This window comes from Nyctereutes procyonoides, unplaced genomic scaffold (assembly GCF_905146905.1).
Source record: "Nyctereutes procyonoides isolate TBG_1078 unplaced genomic scaffold, NYPRO_anot_genome, whole genome shotgun sequence".
NCBI lineage: Eukaryota > Metazoa > Chordata > Mammalia > Carnivora > Canidae > Nyctereutes > Nyctereutes procyonoides.
In genome coordinates, this window is record NW_026575024.1 from 25,774,763 (window position 1) to 25,798,032 (window position 23,270).

At 42.5% G+C, this 23,270-nt stretch overlaps 2 protein-coding genes and 1 pseudogene across 5 annotated transcripts in view; 2 read left to right on the plus strand and 1 right to left on the minus strand.

Annotated features, from left to right (window-relative positions):
• Positions 1 to 1,980: 1,980 nt before the first annotated feature.
• MAPRE1 (microtubule associated protein RP/EB family member 1) overlaps positions 1,981 to 23,270 on the minus strand; it is a 33,788-nt gene continuing 12,498 nt past the window's right edge. For all 4 annotated transcript variants that reach the window (XM_055346371.1, XM_055346361.1, XM_055346380.1 and 1 more), the window contains exons 3-7: positions 18,268 to 18,413; positions 15,273 to 15,480; positions 11,528 to 11,649; positions 5,495 to 5,647; positions 1,981 to 3,720 (exon numbers count right to left, since the gene is read on the minus strand). In XM_055346371.1, coding sequence (XP_055202346.1) covers positions 3,664 to 3,720; positions 5,495 to 5,647; positions 11,528 to 11,649; positions 15,273 to 15,480; positions 18,268 to 18,413 — 686 coding nt within the window. In that variant the 3' untranslated portion in view covers positions 1,981 to 3,663. The remainder of the gene's footprint in view (positions 3,721 to 5,494; positions 5,648 to 11,527; positions 11,650 to 15,272; positions 15,481 to 18,267; positions 18,414 to 23,270) is intronic.
• Positions 18,519 to 18,720, plus strand: LOC129493524 (copper transport protein ATOX1-like; annotated as a pseudogene).
• LOC129523449 (NEDD8-like) lies at positions 21,269 to 21,877 on the plus strand. Its single transcript, XM_055346404.1, has one exon. The coding sequence runs from the start codon at positions 21,363 to 21,365 to the stop codon at positions 21,606 to 21,608; it is 246 nt and encodes an 81-aa protein (XP_055202379.1). The 5' UTR covers positions 21,269 to 21,362; the 3' UTR covers positions 21,609 to 21,877.

Consider the following 23,270-nt stretch of genomic DNA (forward strand, 5'->3'; position numbering starts at 1 on the left):
AGCCAGATTTGGATCACCTGCACTAATCTCATTAGGTTCATCAGGCTTAAAGACTAGGCTGTGTTTGTGTACTGTGGTGAACTGTGGTAAACATCACAAAAGGAGCTCCTCATATCAAACCTTGTAAAATACTACTTAAAGAAAAACTCTATAGAGTCACTCTGTTATAACAAAGCTGCTTCCTGCCCAACACCATATTATTTTCTAGAGAGTACACCTTGAAGAAAATACAAGTTTTTAAATCAATGAATTTGAGTTACTGAATCACTGAATTTTCATTTCAAAGAAAATGGTGAAATGTGCATTTATACTTCAATTTCCCTCAGGAAACTGGATGAAAATCATAGTCTGAAAACCTCAAAGAGCTAGACTCAATACCACCACCAAGCTGAAAAAGAAACAATAAAAGAACTTGTTACTTATTTTACAAAGTACCGGAAGCCTATCTTATGCATACCCTCCTGCATGGTGGACAGCAGGCACGGAGAACACCCAGCCTTGCAGATCCTACGGTAGTGATGGCCTTCACTGGTCACTCCCTTTGCCAGAGGTCCATACAAAAACTCTGTTCTAAACTCTTCTGATCTAGAAATTCTAGAGAATGTCTGCTGGATCTGAAGAACTTATGCTCGGCTTCCTAACATTGTGGCTGCTTTTTCTATCAGCTCACTCTGATCACAAGTACCCAGTGAGGGAGGCACTTCAGGCAGCATCATCCCCATTTGGCAGCTCAGAACAAGAGAGATCACATAGCTTGGAAGTCAAAGTTAGGATGGACCTGCAAGAACTCAAATCTGATGTTTCCCCATCAGAATTAGACTTGAACATGCAGGCATGTATGTTAAGGCCAAAGTACAAGTATGAGGGTTACATTAAGCTCAGGTCACCTGAGCTACAAAGTAAAATGCAGATTTTCAATCCCCTGACTCAATTTCTAGAGATGGACTTTAGAAACAGATTATGTCAGTCAAGTTCCCCAGGTGATTCTAAAGCCCAATAGCTTGAGGAACACCAGCCTGACTGAACCATAAATCCCAATCCAGCCAGAAGACCCATGTTTACCACTCCTCAAGCAACAGAGAACTTGCCAAGCAAACCAAGCAGCTTCCTCAAGTTAAGTGCACCAGTGACCTACCCTGAACTAGTCTTATCAAGACTTTATAGGGCTCAGCCTAAAGAACAAGGTCAATAGACTTAGAAGTACACACAGGATCAGCTTCACTCCTTCCAAGGTAATTTTTCAGGTGACATTACCCCATGGTATCTTCACCAACTCCAAGCACACCTGGAGGTGTATCCTCTGTAGATCACCAACACAAAGGGTGTCAAATTCCTTCTGAAGGTGCACAACACTTCACGGAAGGTATAGTACCATTAATTTCTAGAGGAAGTTTTGTGGATTTAACCCTAGGCAAAAATCTAGTTGGGTTTACAGAGTATCCATAATTGTAATAAGAACCCTAAAAATTATATAGAAAACCAATTCCTACCCATTTAACTTCTTTTCATACTGAAAATGGCAGCAAGTCTCCTTTTGAACTCTTTTCTTACGGCATAGAATTTTAAAAGGGAGGGGAAGATGGTAATTTCAGGTTATTTCATAGTGTCAGACTATTAACTGCCTTTGAAACATACTTTCGGGGGGGCGGGGGGGACTATATCCCCATGGTATCCAGCAAGCACTGTCCTGCTGTAGTTCTCAGGAGGAAGCCACCTGAAAAGGCTTCAAGGCAGCAGGGCCAAGCCTTAGACTTCTCAAAGACCTCTCACAGTAACATGAGAATGTCTAACAGCAGGAGGCTGAGAAATGAAATATGAAGAACAGAGAAAAAAAGGAATGGGCTTAGAAATAAGTACATTAAAAAAAAAAACAGTGAAAGACTGAAAAGATCAGTCTGAATTTAAGAGAGAAGAATCAGTACCTTACCATTTGAACCTAAAAGAATATACCCAGGGCAAGACAAATTTCAGAAGACATGACACTCTTGAAATACAGAATTTTATTTAGAAACTGTTTAAAGTAGAAAAAAACCCTGTCAAGAAAGACCAGGTGGAAAATGGGTTCCCAATAAAATGGTATTTTAGGGCAACAAAAGTCTAAAAGGCCACAAAAGAGAAATAGCACCACTGTTATTTGAACAATGGCTAGTTACTTGCATTTTTTGGCATTGTTAATCACTGAATCTGGGTTTTCCTCTGAATTCCACACAGAGCATGCACTACACAACAATTTTATCATAAAATATCTGCTTTCTACACACATTTTAGGACAAGCTACCACCAGGAACAAATCAATACAAATACATCAGGGGCTGAACAATCTCAGTAGTGGGTGACACACATTTTGCAGAATTCTGCCAAACAAAGGAACTGAATAGGCTAGGGGCAAAGCAATGAGGAAGAGTTAAGGAATGAAATATTTTAAATATTAATAATTAATTCAGACACGGTACTGTATCTTCTGCAAAAGAAAATTAACATTTAGTAACACGCTAACGAATTTTATCTCCAAAGAGATTAGTGCACTGGCAAAGTATTCCGATAACAGTGGAGGGTGGTGGACAGCAGGTACCGAGAACACCCAGCCTTGCAGATCCTAAGGTAGCGATGGCCTTCACTGGTCACTCCCTTTGCCAAAGGTCCAGAAAGACTTGCAGCGTGACCACCTGCCTGCTGAACTTACACTCTAAGCAGCAAACTTTAAGGAGCCAAAGAGGAGTCCCCAGTGGGCACAGGGAGCAGAGAAGAGAAACATGTTCAATGTAAACTTAAAAGACAGTAAAATGGGACATGACCTCCATTCAAATCCCAGAGATGTGGGCAAGTCCCCAAAAGTAGTTGTTAGATTTAGAAACTGGACACACCTCATTTCCCAAAAACACAATACATAGAAATTTCAGGGATAACTGGAAAAATCGTCAGAGAAATGTTCAATAAAATTCAAGCTCTTCAACATCTCAGGGCTGAAATGTGCCCTCTATTCATCCAGGCAACAATGCCTCTTGCTTCTTAGAGGAGGGATACGATTGGTCAAGGACACCAAATGGCTTTACAGAGCAACTTTTTAAACTTCCCTTTTGAGCCAAGGTCTAGGTCTTTGAGGATTCAAGCAGCCCTGCAAGGCCTGTGAACAGCAGATTCCAAAGGTCCAGAGGTCTGGCCCTTCCTTCCCAGACACTTTGTCAAACATGTAAAATCTCCTGTCATGGTACATTTTATATTTTGAAATATGGAAGCATATTTTAAATACTCTTAAGGCATTTATTTATTAAAACGTTCTCTGCCAAGATTTCACATTAGCTTAAAATTCAAATCAGTCTTTACATTTCTCTACTGAGGACTCCACCTCAGTGTATGACATAAAAGCACCTTCTCCAGCAGTGAGTGTTACCAGCATCCACACAGTGAGCCCCATGGTCAGCCTCTCTGTTCCCCAGGTGACCCAACTAGATGTTAATACTGCTCTGCTACAGGGTAAAAGCTCCTAACTCAAACTCATTGGAAAAGGGGTGAAACTTCTGCAAAGTGCACTTTAAGAAGAGGTACTGTTTGCTCATGAAAAGAAACCAGTGAGTCCTCTAAGAATAATAAAAGGGGATATTTTACAGTTAAGCACATGATTTGGAGTGAAGAATTCGGATGTTGCTTTGCTGGTCCAGGCTGTTAATACTCTTCTTGTTCCTCCTGTGGGCCCCCTTCATCAGGTATCACAAAGCCTTCCTAAAATGGGAAAACGAGAGGGGAAAGCTATTACTCAGCACCAAATGAAAGATCAGTTACTGTGATGTCACTTGTCTCATATTAACAGTCTCTTCAAGTCAGTGACTCTTCCTATCTCTACCACACCCTTATCGTTTAATAGTACAAGGCCACATGACCACTACTTTATTAGACAGTGGAAACACATCTCACAACAGTCAAAAACTGAGCACAAGGGCAGCCCCGGTGGTGCAGTTTAGCGCCACCTGCAGCCCAGGGCATGATCCTGGAGACCTGGGATCGAGTCCCATGTCAGGCTCTCTGTATGATGCCTGCTTCTCCCTCTGCCTGTGTCTCTGCCTCTCTCTCTCTCTCTCTCTGTCTCTATGAATAAATAAATAAAATATTAAAAAAAAAAACTGAGCACAAGTTGATTTCTTAATTATGTCTTCATTATGGTGATGATATCACATATCATATTGTACTTAAATGTGTACAGTCCATTATGTCAATTCTATCTCAGTAAGTCTGTTTAAAAAAAGAAAACGTACCCTCAAAAAGCCCTGATGTCACCATGAAAGTTCAGTACCATATCATCTCTTCTCAATAAGCTGTCTATGCAGCCAACTTTTCCTTTATGCATTTCTTTGACAGCACTTCAGGACCATGCATGCCACTGTGGGTGTTGTGGGTTTACCTAAAACACTCACAATACCTATAGTAACCTCCAAGACTGACCCAACATTAGTGGCATGGAAAAACAGGAGATTTGAGGTTCCCACTAATGCTCACTCCAGGGCATTCTTGCATAATAATGGCTATATCACCATAAAAATCAGACTTCTCCTTCAATCACCATCTTATTTTTAACTAAATCTCCACAGCTGAATTTACTTAAGACTCCATTAAGATAATACTCAGACTAGACCAAGGGCCTCTGCATCTTCGTCATCTTTGTTTTCACTGAAGCTAGCATAGAGCAAGCCCAGAATAAGAATTTATGGAACAAAGTATCATCTTTTCAGTCATCTGTCTTCATCCCCTGAAATTTACTTGGTAGATTTAGAGAACAGTGTTAATGCCAATATTAATATTACCTTGTATTTGTATACTGCTATACACACTATAAAACAGACATACACTGCAACTTGATGGTACAGACCTTATTAGGTATGCAGATTTATAAATAAGTAAAGCCATTAAATATTGGACATAGAAAGATACCAAATCCTAAATGTAGGAAAAAAATTAGTCTTCCCTAATCAGCTAGCATGTCATGATTAGTATCACCAGATTCTGCTGTGTAATAACATACATGGATCCCAAGAAACTTGACCATAAAGTACTATGAAGAAATAGGAACCAGGCACACTCCTGAGGAGGAGGAACAGAGATACAGCCATGGGCAGGGTACATCCGAAAGGGGCCATATCATGCCTGGGGCCCTGACAAAATGGGAGAGTTGCAAGAGTCCAAGTTGCAGGGGTGGAGGGGGATGGTGGGGTTAAGAGCATTTGGTGGCACTCATCACTTATCAGTGGCCATAAACCACAGAAGCAGTGCAAGCCAGCCACCTCCTTGTCCTATTCCTGCCTCGAAGGCTCACAGGCCTCAAGGCAGAGGCTGAGGCTGAGCAGAGGTGCCTTCTGGCTGACTTTCAGAAGTCAAAGTCTTTTGATGAATGCTATCCTAGAACATGAGGAGCACCAGCACTGAGCGCTGAAACCAACCAGATAAAATTTACTTTGTCTTAGATGGCAAAATGGCAAGAAAATATCCTCGTGTCAACACATACATCTGTGGCATAGAGAATGTCCACGATCCTCTGCAATACAGGGTTGTTTTCTCCTTCGTTCTCCTGGCAAATCAATTCAATGTTTCTTAGCTTTCCAAAGTAGAAATCTCTCTCTTTCTCCAAGTCTTCGACGGTAAGTTTCAATACATTGACCTGCATAAGACATTAAAAAGGATAAGATACTAAGCATTCATGTACCAACAACATATCAGACAAACTGCTAAGCTGAAAGGAGACATGGTCTTCCATCACACTCACTAACATGGACCAAAACCCACTTTAGTTTAATACCAGTCTTCTTTCGCTCCAGATAAATAACGTGGCCACCTTGACTATAACATCTCCCAGGAAGAGGCAGGTTACACCAGAAATCATGAGGAACTAAGAATAGATCAAGGAAAGAAAACTCTGGGATCCTGAGACAAATACAGAAGCAGAATCCATAACCTGCCCAGCAAAGTGGCTGACAAGCATCAACTGAGTTCTCACCAGGGCACTGGTCAGTGAAATCCAGGTCTTTCTACACGTGGAGGTCAATGGAAAAAAAAAGGGTCTGGTCCAGAGAAGCAGGGCAGAAATGGCAAGGCAGAAGAAGACTACTGACTAAAAATGACTACGCTAGTCAAAAACAGCTAGAAGTGACAGTGGCCCAGGCATGGAGAACTCAATGATTCTCCAGAGGCTACCATATGCTAGGGATGGGAGGAGCAATTCATTATTCAAAAGGAGAGGAAAGAGTCCTGGCACCTGTCTCTCTCCCAAGAGAGTTTCAAAAGGGAGAGAAGACACAGAATCAGGGAGCAGACCCAGCACAGCACGTTCCACTGCTAGCTCCAGCAAGCATTTCGCCAGCTAACCACATGTGCTGCAGGATTCTCCAGGCATCCTGCAGAGGGGCTCTAATTCTCACAAAAGGCCAACAAGGAAATAAATCTCAGTGCTTAGGCCGGGTCTCTATCTAGCCAAGATTAATAAATGTCCTAAGACTTCTCATGGCCATTTTAAGCATAGTGCACATCTTCATTCCAAGACATTCAACTCTATGACATGTGAATTTGATTTAACTCTCAATTACAAATGCAAATTACATGGCATACCACGCAGCATAAAATACTCATGGAACATACAGGCTGGGGCCACAGGCAAGGCCAAGCAAGGAAATCAAAAGTGCAGCTACTGAGAACAATTCAGGCAGCAGGGAATTCTGAGTGCCTGAGAGGCACCACAGACATGTAAGTCCAGCCGTCTGAACTAAAGGCAAAAACTGAAGCAAATAGCTTCTTTAGTTCCCCCACGGCCTCACAAAGAAGCCAGATATACCCAAAGGGATCAAGTCCTGTCCCAAGGTGGAAAACTCCCCCTTCATAAGTTGTAGTCGAGAAGCATCCAGAAATGAGAAAAGGTGTCCAGAACCACAAGGACCATTCTGTCAATTACTTAATTTCAATGTTCATCATCAAAGGCCTGATGAAAACAGTCTTTCAATTATTCCTTTATCAACCACAGAAATCACTTTTTTTTTTTTTTTAAGATTTTATTTACGGGAGACAGAGGCAGAGACATAGGCAGAGGGAGAACCAGGTTCCCTATGGGGAGCCTGATGCAGGACTCGATCCCGGGATCACAACCTGAGCCAAAGGCAGACGCTCAACCACTGAACCACCCAAGCATCCCCCACAGAAATCACTTTTAAAAATAACTGAGAATTTCAATGAAATACTAGCATCACCTAGTAGCCAGCAAAGCTAAATCATCTACTGCCTCTCCTTCTCCCCAAACCTGATTTTACTGCTGCTGTTGCTTCTTTAAACTCTCGGCCCCAAAGTGGACGAGGGGATGGAAAGGTAAAACCTGGGGCACCTGGGTGGTTCAATTAAGTGTTTGACTTTTGATTTCAGCTCAGGTCATGGTCTCAGGGACGTGAGATCGAGTCACCCCCAGTGAGGTTCCACACTTAGCAGCTCACATTCTCTCTCTCACTAAAACAAGTAACTCTTTAAAAAAAGGGGAAGGGGGGGCAGCCCCCGTGGCACAGCAGTTTAGCACCGCCTGCAGCCTGGGGTGTGATCCTGGAGACCCAGGATTGAGTCCCAAGTCAGGCTTCCTGTATGGAGCCTGCTTCTCCGTCTGTCTGTCTGTCTCTCTCTGTGTGTGTGTGTGTGTTTCTATGAATAAATAAAATCTTTTAAAAAAATAAAATTAAATAATGTTAAAAAGGGGGAGGGGGGGATGGACAAGAGCTGACTGACCCCAGCAGTAGGAAGTTGCCTTAAATCTTCAGTTCTAAGATCCAAGAGCTAGGGAAGAGGCCTTCTAATCACATTAGTGACTCAGGAGGGAAAGGAAGTCAAAAGAGCTTCAAAAGGTATGCTACATCTTGGAGTCCATCACCCATGGCTCACTAGTGCCTCCCTCACAAACCCAGTCAAACTTTCTTGGACCTACACATCATCAAGGGCACCAGAACCCAGCCTTTTGGGCCTCCCTGTGAGGCCAAAGCAGCATTCTTCCATGACATAACTCATTAAGTAGGTATCCACACGAAATAATTAGTACACACTAAGAAGTCACTGGCTTTCACTCCCCGCTTGTTTACCCTTTGAGGTTATTAAAACTCTGTGGCTAGTAATCAATGTCACTCTTAAACTTCTCTTGCAGTAAAGTAGTAGCTATAACTTAGGAAACCCAAGAAGAATGCTTTGGACCTGCACTGGCCCATACAAATGGCTATTTGAGTACTTGAAAAGTGGCCAATGCAATTGAGACAGGCAGTAAATATTAAATACACACAGGATTTCAACGACCTAGTACGGTCTTCAAACGTTAAAATATCTCATTGATGATTATTTGTATTGATTACATGTTAAAATGGTAACACTTTGGATACACGTAATGGGTTATTAGAAGAAATTTCATGTGTTTCTTTTCACTGTTTTAACATCCCTACTAAAAAAATTTAAATTATGTATGTGCCTCACATCTCTGGTTTACGTTCTCTTTTGAACTGCTCTGGACTCAAATCAACTAAAAGTAAACTTCTCCAGGATGTCTTAGGAATGCAGAATTGTTGCAGATCTCCTAAGGAAATGGATACCAGTAGGTAATCTGTGAGAATACACTGCTGTCCTCTTGCCCCAAGAAGCCTGTCTGGCTCTATTTCCCACATTGCAGTCATGTTCCCTAGACCGCCACACCTTTGCTAAGGGCCACAAATTCAAATACTTCCAAGGGGCCAGACAGATCAGGTAAATGAGCCAAGGAAGTTAGTAACAGGGTGTTACAGGTAAGAATTCTGGCAACCTGGAGAGGACCTAAAAAATCCTTCATATTAAAGAGAAAACAAAATGGAAACCCTGCACAAGCCCAAGTACTCCAGAGAGCAGAACGGGGGCAGCTGACTCAACTCTCAGAGCAGGTCATTTAACCTCCCCCAGCACACTGTCACTATCTGTGAGACCTCACAGACTAATGCAAAAGTGAAATTGAAGTACTCACTAAAGCTATATGGCAAACCACTCTAAAAATGTCAGACAAATTAACATTTGTCAAGACAATCTGACACCTGTGAGCTTTTAAAAAGACACTTCAGAATCTATTTTGCTCTATTAAGACCACGGACAAGGGATCCCTGGGTGGCGCAGCGGTTTGGCGCCTGCCTTTGGCCCAGGGCGCGATCCTGGAAACCCAGGATCGAATCCCACGTCGGGCTCCCGGTGCATGGAGCCTGCTTCTCCCTCTGCCTATGTCTCTGCGCCTCTCTCTCTCTCTCTCTGTGACTATCATAAATAAATAAATAAATAAAAATTAAAAAAAAATAAATAAATAAAAAGACCACGGACAAGAACTATAATAATCACAACTGTCTTTTATCCATTGCTATTTTCACCATTTATCCTAGACACCACTCCAGGGACCCAAATAACACTAGCTCATATAATCTGCTCAACTTCACACAACACAGCAAGTTTAGAGAGGTTAACTGACCTGCCCCAAGTAGAAGTGGCAGAGGTAGGAAAGTCCCCAAATCTATACAACCCAAAGCCTGTGCCCCATCACACAGGACACTACCTGTGCCAAGAACAGCAGTCCCACAGAACCTGCCACATCTTTTCCCAGAGATTCCAATATCAACCCTGGGCTAGCCACCCAGCCCTGGCATTGGCAACACTGTTTTTCCCTGAGACTGCTTCCTGTGTACATCCTTGCCTAGAAACCAACAGTTAGCAGGGAAGTCTCCTTATTCTCCAGGACTTCTGTACTTCACAGTGACAGTTCTAAGAGGGTACGCAAGGCAGTCACACTACTAGGGATGATGACCCAGTCACCTGACGTCCCCATGGCACCTAGAAGCACAGGGCACACACAAATCAAAAATTGGGAAAAACAAAAACAAAAAAACGTGATCTCTGGCAAGGCTCTTATTTCCTGATCTCTGAGGAGTAGGGCTTGGGTTGTTATGAGAGGTTCCAGGTTCAAGTGAGGCCTCTGCCCCCAGGTTTTAGGACTTGGCTTTCAAGAAAATGAAAGGATTCAAACCCAAACACACAGAAATCATAGAGCATCCCCCGATTTTAAAACTGGAATTAGGGATCCCTGGGTGGTGCAGCGGTTTGGCGCCTGCCTTTGGCCCAGGGCGTGATCCTGGAGACCCGGGATCGAATCCCATGTCGGACTCCCTGCGTGGAGCCTGCTTCTCCCTCTGCCTGTGTCTCTGCCTCTCTCTCTCTGTGTGTGTGACTATCATGAATAAATAAATAAAATCTTTAAAAAAATAAAATAAAATAATAAAATAAAACTGGAATTAGGGGCAGTCCAGGTAGCTCAGAGGTTTAGTGCCGCCTTCAGCCCAGGTTGTGACCCTGGAGATCTGGGATCAAGTCCCATGTCTGGCTCCCGGCATGGAGCCTGCTTCTCCCTCTGCCTGTGTCTCTGCCTCTCTCTCTCGTGCTCTGTGTCTCTCATGAAGAAATAAATAAAATCTTAAAAAAAAAAAAAAAAAAAAAGGACTGGAATTAGGGGCAGCCCAGGCTGTTTAGTGGTTTAGGGCCACCTTAAGCCAGGGCATGATCCTGGAGACCCGGGATTGAGTCCCACATCAGGCTCCCTTCATGGAGCCTGCTTCTCCCTCTGCCTGTGTCTCTGCCTCTCTCTGTGTCTCTCATGAATAAAATCTTAAAAAAAAAAAAAAAAAAAAAAAAAAAACCTGTTATTAATCAAGAGAATCACCTAAAAGCAAAAGAACAAAACTATAAGGACTGGTGCAAAAATGTCTAAATTTTGGGTGCCTGGGTGGCTCAGTCAGTTGTGTGTCTACCTTCAGCCCAGGTCATGATCCCAGCGTCCTGGGATTAAGCCCCACATCAGGCACCATGCTATGCAGACAGCCTGCTTCTCCCTCTGCCTGCCACTTCTCTGCTTGTGCTCTGTCAAATAAATAAAATCTTTAAGAAAAAAATAAAGTCTAAATTTTGTTCGGATCCATAGAAACCTCTGATGTGTACCATCAGGATATTTAACTAATTCTAAAGAGTATGTTTCAAATGACTGAACTAGTAAGAACAGAAGATCAGTAACAGGCTTTCCATGCCAGTTCCACTCTAACTTGCATCTCCAATGACCCACAATTTCAGTACAGAAACTATGGAATCTTCTTTTTTCCTTACTATTTAGAAAGGAACTTTTCTTTATCTTTTGTCAGAGACAAACGTCAAGAGACACTCTCTGAATCCCACAGAACCCTGACAGTGTTTCAGAGACCTTCAACAGGGTTCTACTATGGGTGGGTTTCCAAAGACGTTGGTTTCTGTCACACTAATAGATCTTAGAAACACCTGATCCCTCTCTTCCACCTGCACTTCCACATTCCCACTCCCCACACAGCACTCCAAGTGCTCACACATAATGAGGACCGCTTCAGCAGAGGGACAAGGCAGCCTTCCTACAAAAAGACAGCAGGCCTTCCCTGCAACAGTGTTGCCAAGCATTCTTTCTCCTGAAGAAACTTCAGTCTTTGATCTTAGAGGAGGTGCCTACCTGCTGCATCAATTCAGCTGCTTCATCATCCCCGTTGCCCACACCAGGATTCTTTCGCACCACACCTGGGCCAGCCTTAGGGGTTGCAGTAGTTCTGTGTGTTGCAATGGGCCTCTGTGGAGCTGAGAGAGGAGCAGAGCTTTAAGAGGAGAAATTTCAAGACAAAAAAAAAAACCCACCAGACAAGAGGAGGCTGTGACCAACTGCCCTCCACAGCTATGCAGTGAAGAGACCTCCTGTAGAGAGCCCAGCATGCAAGACACATTCCCATGTTTGCCCAAAGTGGTTTTTAACCTGGCAGCAGAGTTAAGTACCAATTTTAGCCACCATCTTTTGTGCTGGAAAGGACTCCCTCTGTGAGGTCTTTTTTCCGCTGGGGTAAAGAAGACTACCATCTGAAAGAGACGCAGTCATTCTGGCGAAGACTATCTTAACCTAGCTCCAACCAAATCCACAAACAGGGCAACTTCGTGAAGCAAAGGCAAACTTCATGCTAGGAGCGAGCTCACGGTCCCAGATGCTGCCAGGTACCCAAGGTTTCCCATCTGGAAAGTAAGATGCCCCCCATCTTAGAACCTCAAACTCCTTGGCTTGGGAAGAGAAGAGTGGTAGAGACTGCTCTTACCACTAATTACCTCAAAACCCGCATATTGCTCACCTTTTAGAAGGTGTTTAGGAGGGTTAGGAGAGGAAAGCAGCGCCCTGACTAGGACTTACAGACTTCTCTGTGAGCAGAGCCAAAAGCTGACAAAGTTAAGGAAAAAGGAGTAAAGTTAAAACAATCAAGAATAATTAAGAATGGGCTATCTTGAGGTAAATTTATCGTTCATGATTTTAATCATTTAGCAATTATTTTGTAAAGCCATATATTATGCCAAGTTTAGAAATATCTGATCTTTCTGACACCCCAAACAGTTCAATAACCATAAGGCCTTTCACCCCCAAGTACAGGCATTTCTCCTGGATGATCTCTAGTATACGTTCATCCCCAAAACCAAATGCTTAGTGCAAGTCTCCACTTGCCTGTTACCAGCATCTGAAATATGAAATACATAGGGTTATCTACACAGATCCCCATTCTAAGAAGCTAAGCACTCAATAATTGGTGAAATCAGAACTCTCATACATGCTGCTGATGGGAATGTGTAACGGTGCAGCCACTTTAGAAAACAGTCCGGTGGTTCTGCAAAAGGTTAAAGAGAGGAACCATATACAACCCAAGAATTGTGCTCTACAGCATATACCCTTTGGATTTATGCCCAAGAGAAATGAAAACATAGGCCCACACAAACACTTGTATAGGAATGTTCCAAGTAGCATTATTCATAACAGCTCAGGAGGGGAAACAACCCAAATGATCATCATCAACTGATGAATAAATACAATATAGGGATGCCTGGGTGGCTCAGCCAGTTAAGTGTCCAGCTCTTAATTTCAGTTCAGGTCATGATCTCAGAGTTGTGAGATCAATCCCCACATCAGGCTCTGCACTGGGCATGGAGGCTGCTTAAGATTCTTTCCCTCTTTCTCTCCCTCTGTCCCCACCCCCCCCCATTAAAAATTAAAATAAAAAAATAAAACATGGTATAGCTGTACAATGGAGTATTATTTAGCCATTAAAAAAAATGAAGTACTGACATGTACTACAACATGGATGAACCTTAAAAATATTACGCTAGGGCAGCCCGGGTGGCTCAGCGGTTTAGCGCCACCTTTAGCCCCGGGCCCGATCCTGGAGACCCAGGATCGAGTCCCATGTTGGGCTCCCTGCATAGAGCCTGCTTCTCCCTCTGCCTGTGTCTTTGCCTCTCTCTGTGTCTCTCATGAATAAATAAATAAAATCTTAAAAAAAAAAAAAATTACGCTAAATAAAAGAAGCCAGATACAAAGACCACATATTCTATGATTTCATTTGTGTGAAATGTTCAGAATAGGTAAATCCCCAAATAAAGTGGATTAGTGGTTGCCCAGTGTTGGGGGTCAGGGAGAGCTGAGGGAAAATGGGAAGTGACCACTTTGGGGCACATACAAAGTTTCTTTTAGGAACTAATAAAAACATTCTAAAATTGGTCATGGTGAGGTGCCTGGGTGGTTCAGTGGTTAAGCATCTGCCTTTGGCTCGGGGTGTGATCTCAGGATCCTGGGATCAAGTCCTGCATCAAGCTCCCTGCAGGGAGCCTGCTTCTCCTTCTGCCTATGTTTCTGCCTGAGTCTCTCGGGAATAAATAAATAAAATCTTTTAAAAATTTAAAAATTTAGGGCAGCCCGGGTGGCTCAGGAGTTTAGCGCCGCCTTCAGCCCAGGGCATGATCCTGGAGACCCACGATCGAGTCCCATGTCGGGCTCTCTGCATGGAGCCTGCCTCTCTCTCTGCCTGTGTCTCTGCCTCTCTCTCTCTCTCTGAATAAAGAAAATCTTTAAAAAATTTTTTTTTAATTTAAAAATTAATTTGGTTGTGGTGATAGTTGAACATATCTGTGAATATATTAAAAAGAATCAACTGTACATTTTAAATGAATGAATTATACAGCAAGTGAATCATACCTCAACTCCTTGGCTTGGGAAGGAGCCACATCTCAATAAAGTTATGAAAATTAAAAACTATGCAGGGCAGCCCTGGTGGCTCAGCGGTTTAGTGCCTACAGCCTAGGGCGTGATCCTAGAGACCCAGGATCAAGTCCCACATCAGGCTCCCTGCGTGGAGCCTGTTTCTCCCTCTGCCTGTGTCGCTGCCTGTCTCTCTGTGTGTGTCTCTCATGAATAAATAAATAAAATCTTAAAAAAAAAAAAAAAGAAAATTAAAAGGAGGAGTTAACATCTGCAGAACATCTGCCCTGCCCCTAAGTATACATACGTTCTATGAACACACAACTGCAAAGAGGTTTTGGGAAATGTACGAGGCCAAAACCCCTTTTTTTTTTTTTAAGATTTTATTTATTTATACCTCAGAGATAGAGAGAGAGAGAGGCAGAGACACAGGCAGAGGGAGAAACAGGCTCCATGCAGGGAGCCCAATATGGGACTCGATCCCAGATCTCCAGGATCATGCCCTGGGCTGAAGGCAGGCACTAAACCGCTGAGCCACCCAGGTATCCCGAAGCCAAACCCTTTTGGAGACGGTCTCTAAAACTGCCTCCCAGATTCTGCTGGCATCACAGCAAGCCAAAGCCACTTCTAAGCATCTCAAATTCTAGGGAGGGCAGAGAAGCCATAGTAAGCACAAGAAGCTGGTCTGCAGACAGGATGATGATGCAGAGGGCCAAGCATAGTCCCTAAGAGACCTAGAAAGCTCCTTCAGTTCCTGGGGGTTCAGGTCTGGTTGTAACTTCCCATCTCAGGGCCCTGTAAAAAGTCTTTGCGTTCAAACTAAAGCTCTCTTTTGCAAGCTGAGGAATTTCTATCCCATACAACTAAAGAGTACTGGCAAAATTAAATTACATAAGTAATTCATTCAGGCCTCAAGAACCCCCCCTCTGGGGAAAGTACTGAAATTCCCATTTTACAGAGGAAGAAACTGGAGAAGAGATGAAGTACTTACACAGGGCTACAAAGACCTAAGAACAAACACAGGTCTGCCTGATGCCACAATCCATGCTCCTGCCACATGGCTGGGATTGTGCTCCTTCATCTCCCTAAGCCTATGGCTGCTCAAAAAACCTCCAGATAAAGGCTGAATGCACAAATGACTGAATGAATACTCAGAATACTATTATTTGGAAATGGTGTTTTTGTTTTGTTGTTTTACCTGCACTGCTAGAGCTGAGAGGTTTCTTCGGTTTGTTCAGAGCTGGAGCAACAAGGGAGGGAGCCACTGCAGTTTCTTGACCTTGTCTGGCAGCTACAGGGTCATAGTCTTTTCCATCATAGTTTGCATCAAAAAACTTCTTGAACCACTGAACAAATTCAAAATTGTCCTGAAACTTTCCTTTTACTAATTTGTCCACAGGAATTATCTGCAGAAAAATATCAAGACTATTTAGCCCAAAGCAAGAGGTTGTGGCAAGCATCATATGTGTCCATGCATCAAATCAGTATAAAGCTCTGCCAAAAGGAGAAAAAAAAATTTTAGAAGCAAGAACTTAGTGCTAAGTAAGCCCCTGAAAGTTTATAGAGCAAGTTTCATTCATTTGCTTTCCACACAGTACTTAGACCTGTCAACGCCCCTCCCAGTCCATCAAAAGGAATCAGAAATGCAAAAGAACAAGTATCATATATTAGTCACATACACACATCCAAACACATGGTAGGACATGTCATTCCACTTTAAAGAGGAAATCTCACATGCAACCTACACTGCCATAGTGCCTGTCACAAAGAATGAAGCCCAAAGCACAAACCAATCCCAGGTATCTGTCTTGTCAATCACATTCCAATAAAGCTGGGGAAAAAAATTCATCCAGAAAAAAAAAAGGGGGGGGGGGATTCTGTCTTAAAAATAGGTCAAGGGACGCCTGGGTGGCTCAGTGGTTGAGCGTCTGCCTTCTGACTCAGGGCATGATCCTAGAGTCCCAGAATTGAGTCCCATATCGGCCTCCTTGCATGTAGCCTGCTTCTCCCTCTGCCTGTGTCTCTGCCTCTCTCTGTCTCTCATGAATAAATAATCTTAAAAAAAAAAAAAACAGGTCAAGATACATAAGCCTGTCCCAGAACAGATTTCTACAAAATAGTATGTTTTTTTTTAATTTTTTTTAATTTTTTATTTATTTATTTATGATAGTCACAGAGAGAGAAAGAGAGAGAGGCAGAGACACAGGCAGATGGAGAAGCAGGCTCCATGCACCGGGAGCCCGATGTGGGACTCGATCCCGGGTCTCCGGGATCACGCCCTGGGCCAAAGGCAGACACCAAACCGCTGCGCCACCCAGGGATCCCCCAAAATGGTATGTTTTTCAAGTACTTCCAATCCCATTAAAATACAACCCTGTCAACTTTTTTATTGCACAAGGATACCTGTTATCAGGTATTACCTCAAATTATTGGACTGTTCACCAGAATTTAACTATCTTTAACTCTTCTAGGATTCTAACTGCAATGGTATTTTTATAAAAAAGAATGTATGTGGGGCAGCCCTGGTGGCACAGCAGTTTAGCGCCGCCTGCAGCCCAAGGTATGATCCTGGAGACCCGGGATCGAGTCCCACATCGGGCTCCCTGCATGAGCCTGCTTCTGCCTCTGCCTGTGTCTCTGCCTGTGTCTCTCTCTGTGTGTCTTTCATGAATAAATAAATAAAATCTTAAAAAAAGAAAGAAAATATAGTCATGAATGCTTTAAAAAAAAAGAATATATGTAATATTCTGAACTACCCAACCCCTTGGAGCAAATAAATACAATTTTAAGAAATTATTTTGTAAGATATTGAAATGCTTATTAACAAAATGTTATCTGGAACTCACTTCTCAATAATCTGGGAGTACAACAGATAAGGTTAAGGGAAATGGAAAAAAACTGGTCATGCTTTGATAATCCTTGCGGTACATAAAGGATCACCACACTATTCGCTCTTGTATCCTTTATAAATTTTCCTTGTTCTTAAAATAAAATACAATTCTATAAAAAGAAAAAGTACTGCACATAAACTATATCTAGTTTAAACTATGGTGCCTAAATGATATTCGTTCAATACAAAAGCATATTTCATATATTATACAGAGACTAAAATAAAAGACTGATTTCAAAGTAAATACAGACCAGATACACCAGCAAGATAATTTAGGGGTGATTACAAGCTTTACTAAAAAACGTTTTCCCCAAAAAATGGCTTAAAAGAATAAACCATTTTGGGGGCACCCAGGTGGTTTACTCAGTTAAGTGTCTTGCTTTTGGCTCAAGTCATAATCCCAGGGTCCTAGGATTCAGCCCTGCATCGAGCTCTCTGCTCAGCCAGGAGCCTGCTTCTCCTTCTCCCCCAACCCCTGCGCTCGTGCTTTCTCTCAAATAAATAAAATCTAAAAAAGAATAAACTATTTTGGCACCTGGCTGGTTCAATCAGCTAAGCATCCAACTCTTGATTCTGACTCAGGTCATGATCTCAGGGTCATGAGATTGACCCCACATCATGCTCTTACACTCGGCAAGGAATTGGCTTGAGATTCTCTGCTCCTCCTCCCTTTCATACGCTTCTCACTCTTAATAAATAAATAAAATCTTTAAAAAAAAAAAAAAGAAACCATTCTAATAGGGTGGGGAAGTACTTAATTTTGCATAATACATTATTTACTAAAACAAAGATAATATTTGTCCTAATGAAGCTTGGTAGACTATGTTTCTGGTATTTTCAAATACCTTTAGTGGCAAAAGGGAATTTGCCAGCACACATAAGGGATCTTCCTTGAACCCTACTATAAAAATCAAGTATTTAGAATCTTCTCTATTAGAACTACTTATTCTACCACATGGTATGCTTTACAGAAGTAAATCCAGAGATAAGAAGGATTGGATCTCAAATTAATAAACATTAAACATTATTTTTAAAAGAAAAATTGTGAGTATAGATTTACAGGCTAATTCCTCCAGATACTAGTAACTTCAAAATAAAGGAAGAAGACAGCAAGGGAACTGGGGGTAGGAGGGTACAGGGAAATGCTGCTCCCAGTAAATTCTATTTTACCTGGAGAAAAGATAATGATATAACTTGGCGAGGCAGGGGGTAGAAAATATCCAAAATTATAAGCCAGCATCTACATCCTTAGTAACAGTTACTAATTAAGCAACAACCAAAGGAAAGAATAAAATTTACTTACTTTGTCAACACCCATTCTCTTAAAACCTGCTTGTAGTATTTTGAAGTTCTGGATGTATTCATGCTCTAGTTTAGCCTGGAATTTCACTTTCTTCAAGGCAATGGAGCCAGGGAATAGCATGTCCATAAACTGACAATAGGCAGCCCCTGAATGAACAAGAGAAGAATAATACACACACTTAGGACATTAAAAACTATTATTAGAAGTGTCGCCGCTGTCGCCACTACCACCACCACCAGCCATCCACAGTCATGCCAAAGCACACGTTCTCTGTGGACATGTGAAGGATGCTCTAACGCAGTCAGTCGGGTGCTCAACAAGCTGGGAAGAGTTGGGTTTGACATTGACCTGTCCAACAAGAAGGTCTGCATCAACTCTGAGCACAGCATGGACATTCTGCTGGAAACCCTGGAGAAAACAGGAAAGGCCGTTTCCTACCTTGGCCCCAAGTAGTGAGGGCCTGGACCCCTGGGCCCATGATGGACCAAAGGAAGCAGGACGCTGATCCTCTCCTGCCTTCCAGACAGACCTGGGGCCTGGCAGTCCTGCTCAGGATGGCAGTTCCTAACAGAGACCCTCACTTGCCCTGCTCCTCCCTTGCTTCCCTGTAATAAAGTTGAGCCACTTGTGCTGGAAATAATAAATAAATAAATACATAAATACATACATACATACATACATACATACAATTATTTAAAAAGCAGGATGAACTGGGGTGCCTGAGTGGCTCTGAGCATCTCACTCATGATTTCAGCTCAGGTCATGATCTGAGGGTCATGAGACAGAGCCAACCTCAGTCAGGCTCCACACTCAGCACAGAGTTGGCTTGAGATTCTTTCTATCCTTCTCCCTGCTTCTCCCCAGCCCTGCACTCTCTCTCCAAAGTAAATAAATATCTTTAAAATAAATAAAGCAGGATGAACTTCTACCCAAACCTACTTAACCCACAGAGAATATAAAATGTTGTAAAGTGGACCTATACTGGGACACCTGGCTGGTTCAATCAGTAGAGCATGGGATTCTTTTTTTTTTTTTTTTTAAAGATTTTATTGTTTTATTCATGAGAGACAGAGAAAGAGAGAGAGAGAGAGAGAGATGCACAAAAACATAGGCAGAGGGAGAAGCAGGCTCCCCACGAGGAGCTTGATTCGGGACTCTATCCCGGTACCACGGGATCATGACCTAAGCCAAAGGCAAATGCTCAACCGCTGAGCCACCCAGGCCTCCCAAGCATGCGACTCTTGATCTTTGTCTCATGAGCTTCAGCCCCATGTTGGGGGCAGAGTTTACTTAAAACAACAACAAATTAAAAATAATAATAATGTGGACCTATAAAACCCAAAGCTTCATTACCACTTAATGTCAAAATCATTTCTCAAAATCTATAACAAGACTGGTTTCACCTAAGTCTAACATACCTCCAATTTGGAAGCCTGTGATGAGGAGAGAAGAAATGTTTCTAGGAAATTTTAAAACTTTGTAAGAAACTAGCATGATAATAAAATCACTATGAAGAAAAACCCCTAGAAGAGAAAAAAGGGAAACAAGTGACTTCATCTAATTTTTTGCAAGGACACATCCTCTTGCCCACTGGCAGTAGGGATTTCCCAAGTATTTCAAAGATCTATCCTCTGACCGAGGTTAAATAAATGTTTTTCTAAGATGTCTGTCTCCCTGAGGTTTTACACGTCTAAATAAACTTAACCTATCAGTTTATAAACAAAGTTAAACAGAAGAAATTTTTGTGTTCCTCCATTTTATTTTAAAGGCAACTATAGAAAATTATCACATATATCTCATCTCATTTGCTTTCCAATTCCATTCCCTCCCCGCACTAGCCCATTTTTTCCCCATCTTCGTTCCTAAGAAATATTTTCTTGGTGTTTAAAATTTCCATGAATGTTATTTCTCTAATGCCTACTGAACTACAGTCTCCTAATACAGGGCAGGCTTCACTGCACTTACTGCCCTTGCAGGGCTAATGTGCCAAAGGAAACAGCCAGGGAAGGAGGCAAGAAATCCAGTGACTAAGCAAAAGGTGTTCTGCAGAATTGAGACTGCCATCATATGCATATTCAATTTAATTTAAATCAAACCAATCTGGCTCCCTGCCAGTTCTAGCATAAACAGTGCCATTATCATTATTTTTGGAAAGATGCAAAGAGCAGAAGCACTTCAATGATCAAAAACATTCTGAGTAGAAAGAAGCATCAGAAAGTAGAAGCCTGGTTTTTGAGGTGCCTGATTTACTTCCTCACCCAACAAAAATATACTGAAAAAATTCTAGGTACCAGGCACTGAATTAGCAATATTTATATTTTTAAAATAGGGACACTGGGATGCCTAAGTGGCTCAGCGGTTGAGCATCTGCCTTTGGCTCAGGGCATTTTCCCGGGGTCCTGGGATCGAGTCCCACATCAGGCTCCCTGCGTGGAGCCTGCTTCTCCCTCCGCCTGTCTCTCTGCCTCTCTCTCCATGTCTCTCATGAATAAATAAAACCTTTAAAATAAATAAATAAATACATACATACATACATACATACATACATACAGGGACACTAATAGCTTCCTAAATTCTAGAGGACAATGACCCAGTTTCTCTAACAAACTAATAGGGATTGAACCCTGCATCAGGGCTCCCTGCTCAGCGGGGAGTCTGCTTCTCCCTCTCCCCATCCCCCAACTCATTCTCTAATACATAAAATATCTTTTTAAAGGGTAGTTTGTGGGACACCTGGGTGGCTCAGCAGTTGAGTGTCTAACTTTGGTCTGGGGCGTGATCCTGAGGTCCCAGGATCAAGTCCCATGTCAGGCTCCCTGCATGGAGCCTGTTTTTTGTTTTTAAACATTTTATTTATTTATCCATGACAGCCATGGGGGCGGTGGGGAGGGGCAGAGACACAGGCAGAGGGAGAAGCAGGCTCCTCACAGGGAACTCGATGCAGAACTCAATTCCAGAACCCCAGGATCACACACTGAGCCAAAGACAGACACTCGAGAAGTGACTTCCACAGGCGGATTGCTGGGGAGCGGCAGCAGCAACCGCAGCGGTGGAAGCAGCAAATTATCTGTGTGCAGCTCCAAACTGGGAAGAAGATGCTAATTAAAGTGAAGACGCTGACCGGAAAGGAGATTGAGATTGACATTGAACCCACAGACAAGGTGGAGCGAATCAAGGAGCGTGTGGAGGAGAAAGAGGGAATCCCCCCACAGCAGCAGCGGCTCCTCTACAGTGGAAAACAGATGAATGATGAGAAGACAGCAGCTGATTACAAGATCCTAGGTGGTTCAGTCCTCCACCTGGTGTTGGATCTGAGAGGAGGAGGTGGTCTTAGGCAGTGATGGGCCCTACCTCCATTTTACCTCCTTACCCTGTCGCTCATAATGAGGCACCATATATCCTCTCACTCTGTGGGATACCAGAGCCACTGCCCCCTCTCCTGGATGCCCAGTCTTGTTTGGTGGGAGACGGTGAGGACCCTAGGATGCAGTGTTCCTGGCCCAAAGGGCCCTTGCTGGCTATTGGGTTTTAGTTTGCAGTCCTGTGTGCTTCCCTCTCTTACGGCCATGTCCCTAGTTGTCAATAAAATATTTCCTAACCTCAAAAAAAAAAAAAAAAAAAGACAGACACTCAACTGCTGAACCACCCAGGCATCCCCCCTGTTATATTTTAAAAGAGATTTTAAAGTCATAATTTATCAATTGTAATGTATAGCTCTTGTTTGGATCCTGATGTGTACAAATCAATTCAAAACATGTGTACGTGCATACACAGAAGATAATCTATTAGGCATCTATACCCACAGCACTGCTTTACACATGAAGGATGTTTTTCTGGAACAGCAAAATAATGTGCGTTTACTAAATACACACTATTCTCAAGCCATCCATTGAATTCCAGCAAAAGTCAATCAAAGCCACTTAAAAACAGCAGTCATCTGCTTCTCAGAAAAAAGCTTGCTTTAAAAATCACCACAGTTCTTGGGACACCTGGGTGGCTCAGCGGTTGAGTGTCTGCCTTTGGCTCAGGGTGTGATCCCAGAGTCCCGGAATCAAGCCCCGCATCAGGCTCCCTACATGGAACCTGCTTCTCCCTCTGCCTATGTCTCTGCCTCTCTCTTTCTCGCATGAATAAATAAATAAAATCTTAAAAAAAAAAAAAAAAGAAAAGAAATGGACATCTGTCATAGTTTTAAAAAATTAATTAAATATCTTCATATAAATATAAAAATAGCCATTTTACTATGTATATAGCACAGATAACTAGAAAAAAACACCATGTATCAGGCTAAACCGTATGAAATTACTGTTTTGTAGATTAAAAATGACTCAGTAACGGCCAATTCTGGGTGGTGGTACTAAATGCGTTCTATTTTTTAAATATTCAATCACGTACTACAGTAAATATTATTTTATTTTTTAACTTTATATTTTATTTTTAAGTAAACTCTACACCCAACATGGGGCTTGAATTCACAACTCTGAGATCAAGAGTCATATGCTCCACTGACTAAGCCAGCCAGGCACCTCAATAAATATTATTTTTATAATCAGAACACAGGGCAGCCCTGGTGGCTCAGCGGTTTAGTGCTGCCTTTAGCCCAGGACCTGATCCTGGGGACCTGGGATCAAGTCCAACATCAGGCTCCCTGCAAGGGGCCTGCTTCTGCCTCTGACTGTGTCTCTGCCTCTCTCTCTCTCACTGCATCTCTCATGAATAAATAAATAAAATCTTTAAAAAAAAAAAATCAGAACACAGAAAAGGGACACCTGGGTGGCTCAGCAGTTGAGCATCTGCCTTTGGCTCAGGACGTGATCCTGTGATCCCGGAGTTCTTTTTTTTTTTTTTTTTTTTTTCAATTTAATTTTATTTATTTATTCATGAGAGACACAGAGAGAGTCCCACATCAGGCTCCCTGAATGGAGCCTGCTTCTCCTCCTCCTGCCTATGTCTCTGCTCCTCTCTCTCTCTCTGTGTCTCTCATGAATAAATAAATAAAATCT

Coding starts and splice junctions, on each gene's coding strand:
- LOC129523449 (XM_055346404.1), top strand. CDS start 21,363: ATGCTAATTAAAGTGAAGACGCTGACCGGAAAGGAGATTGAGATTGAC.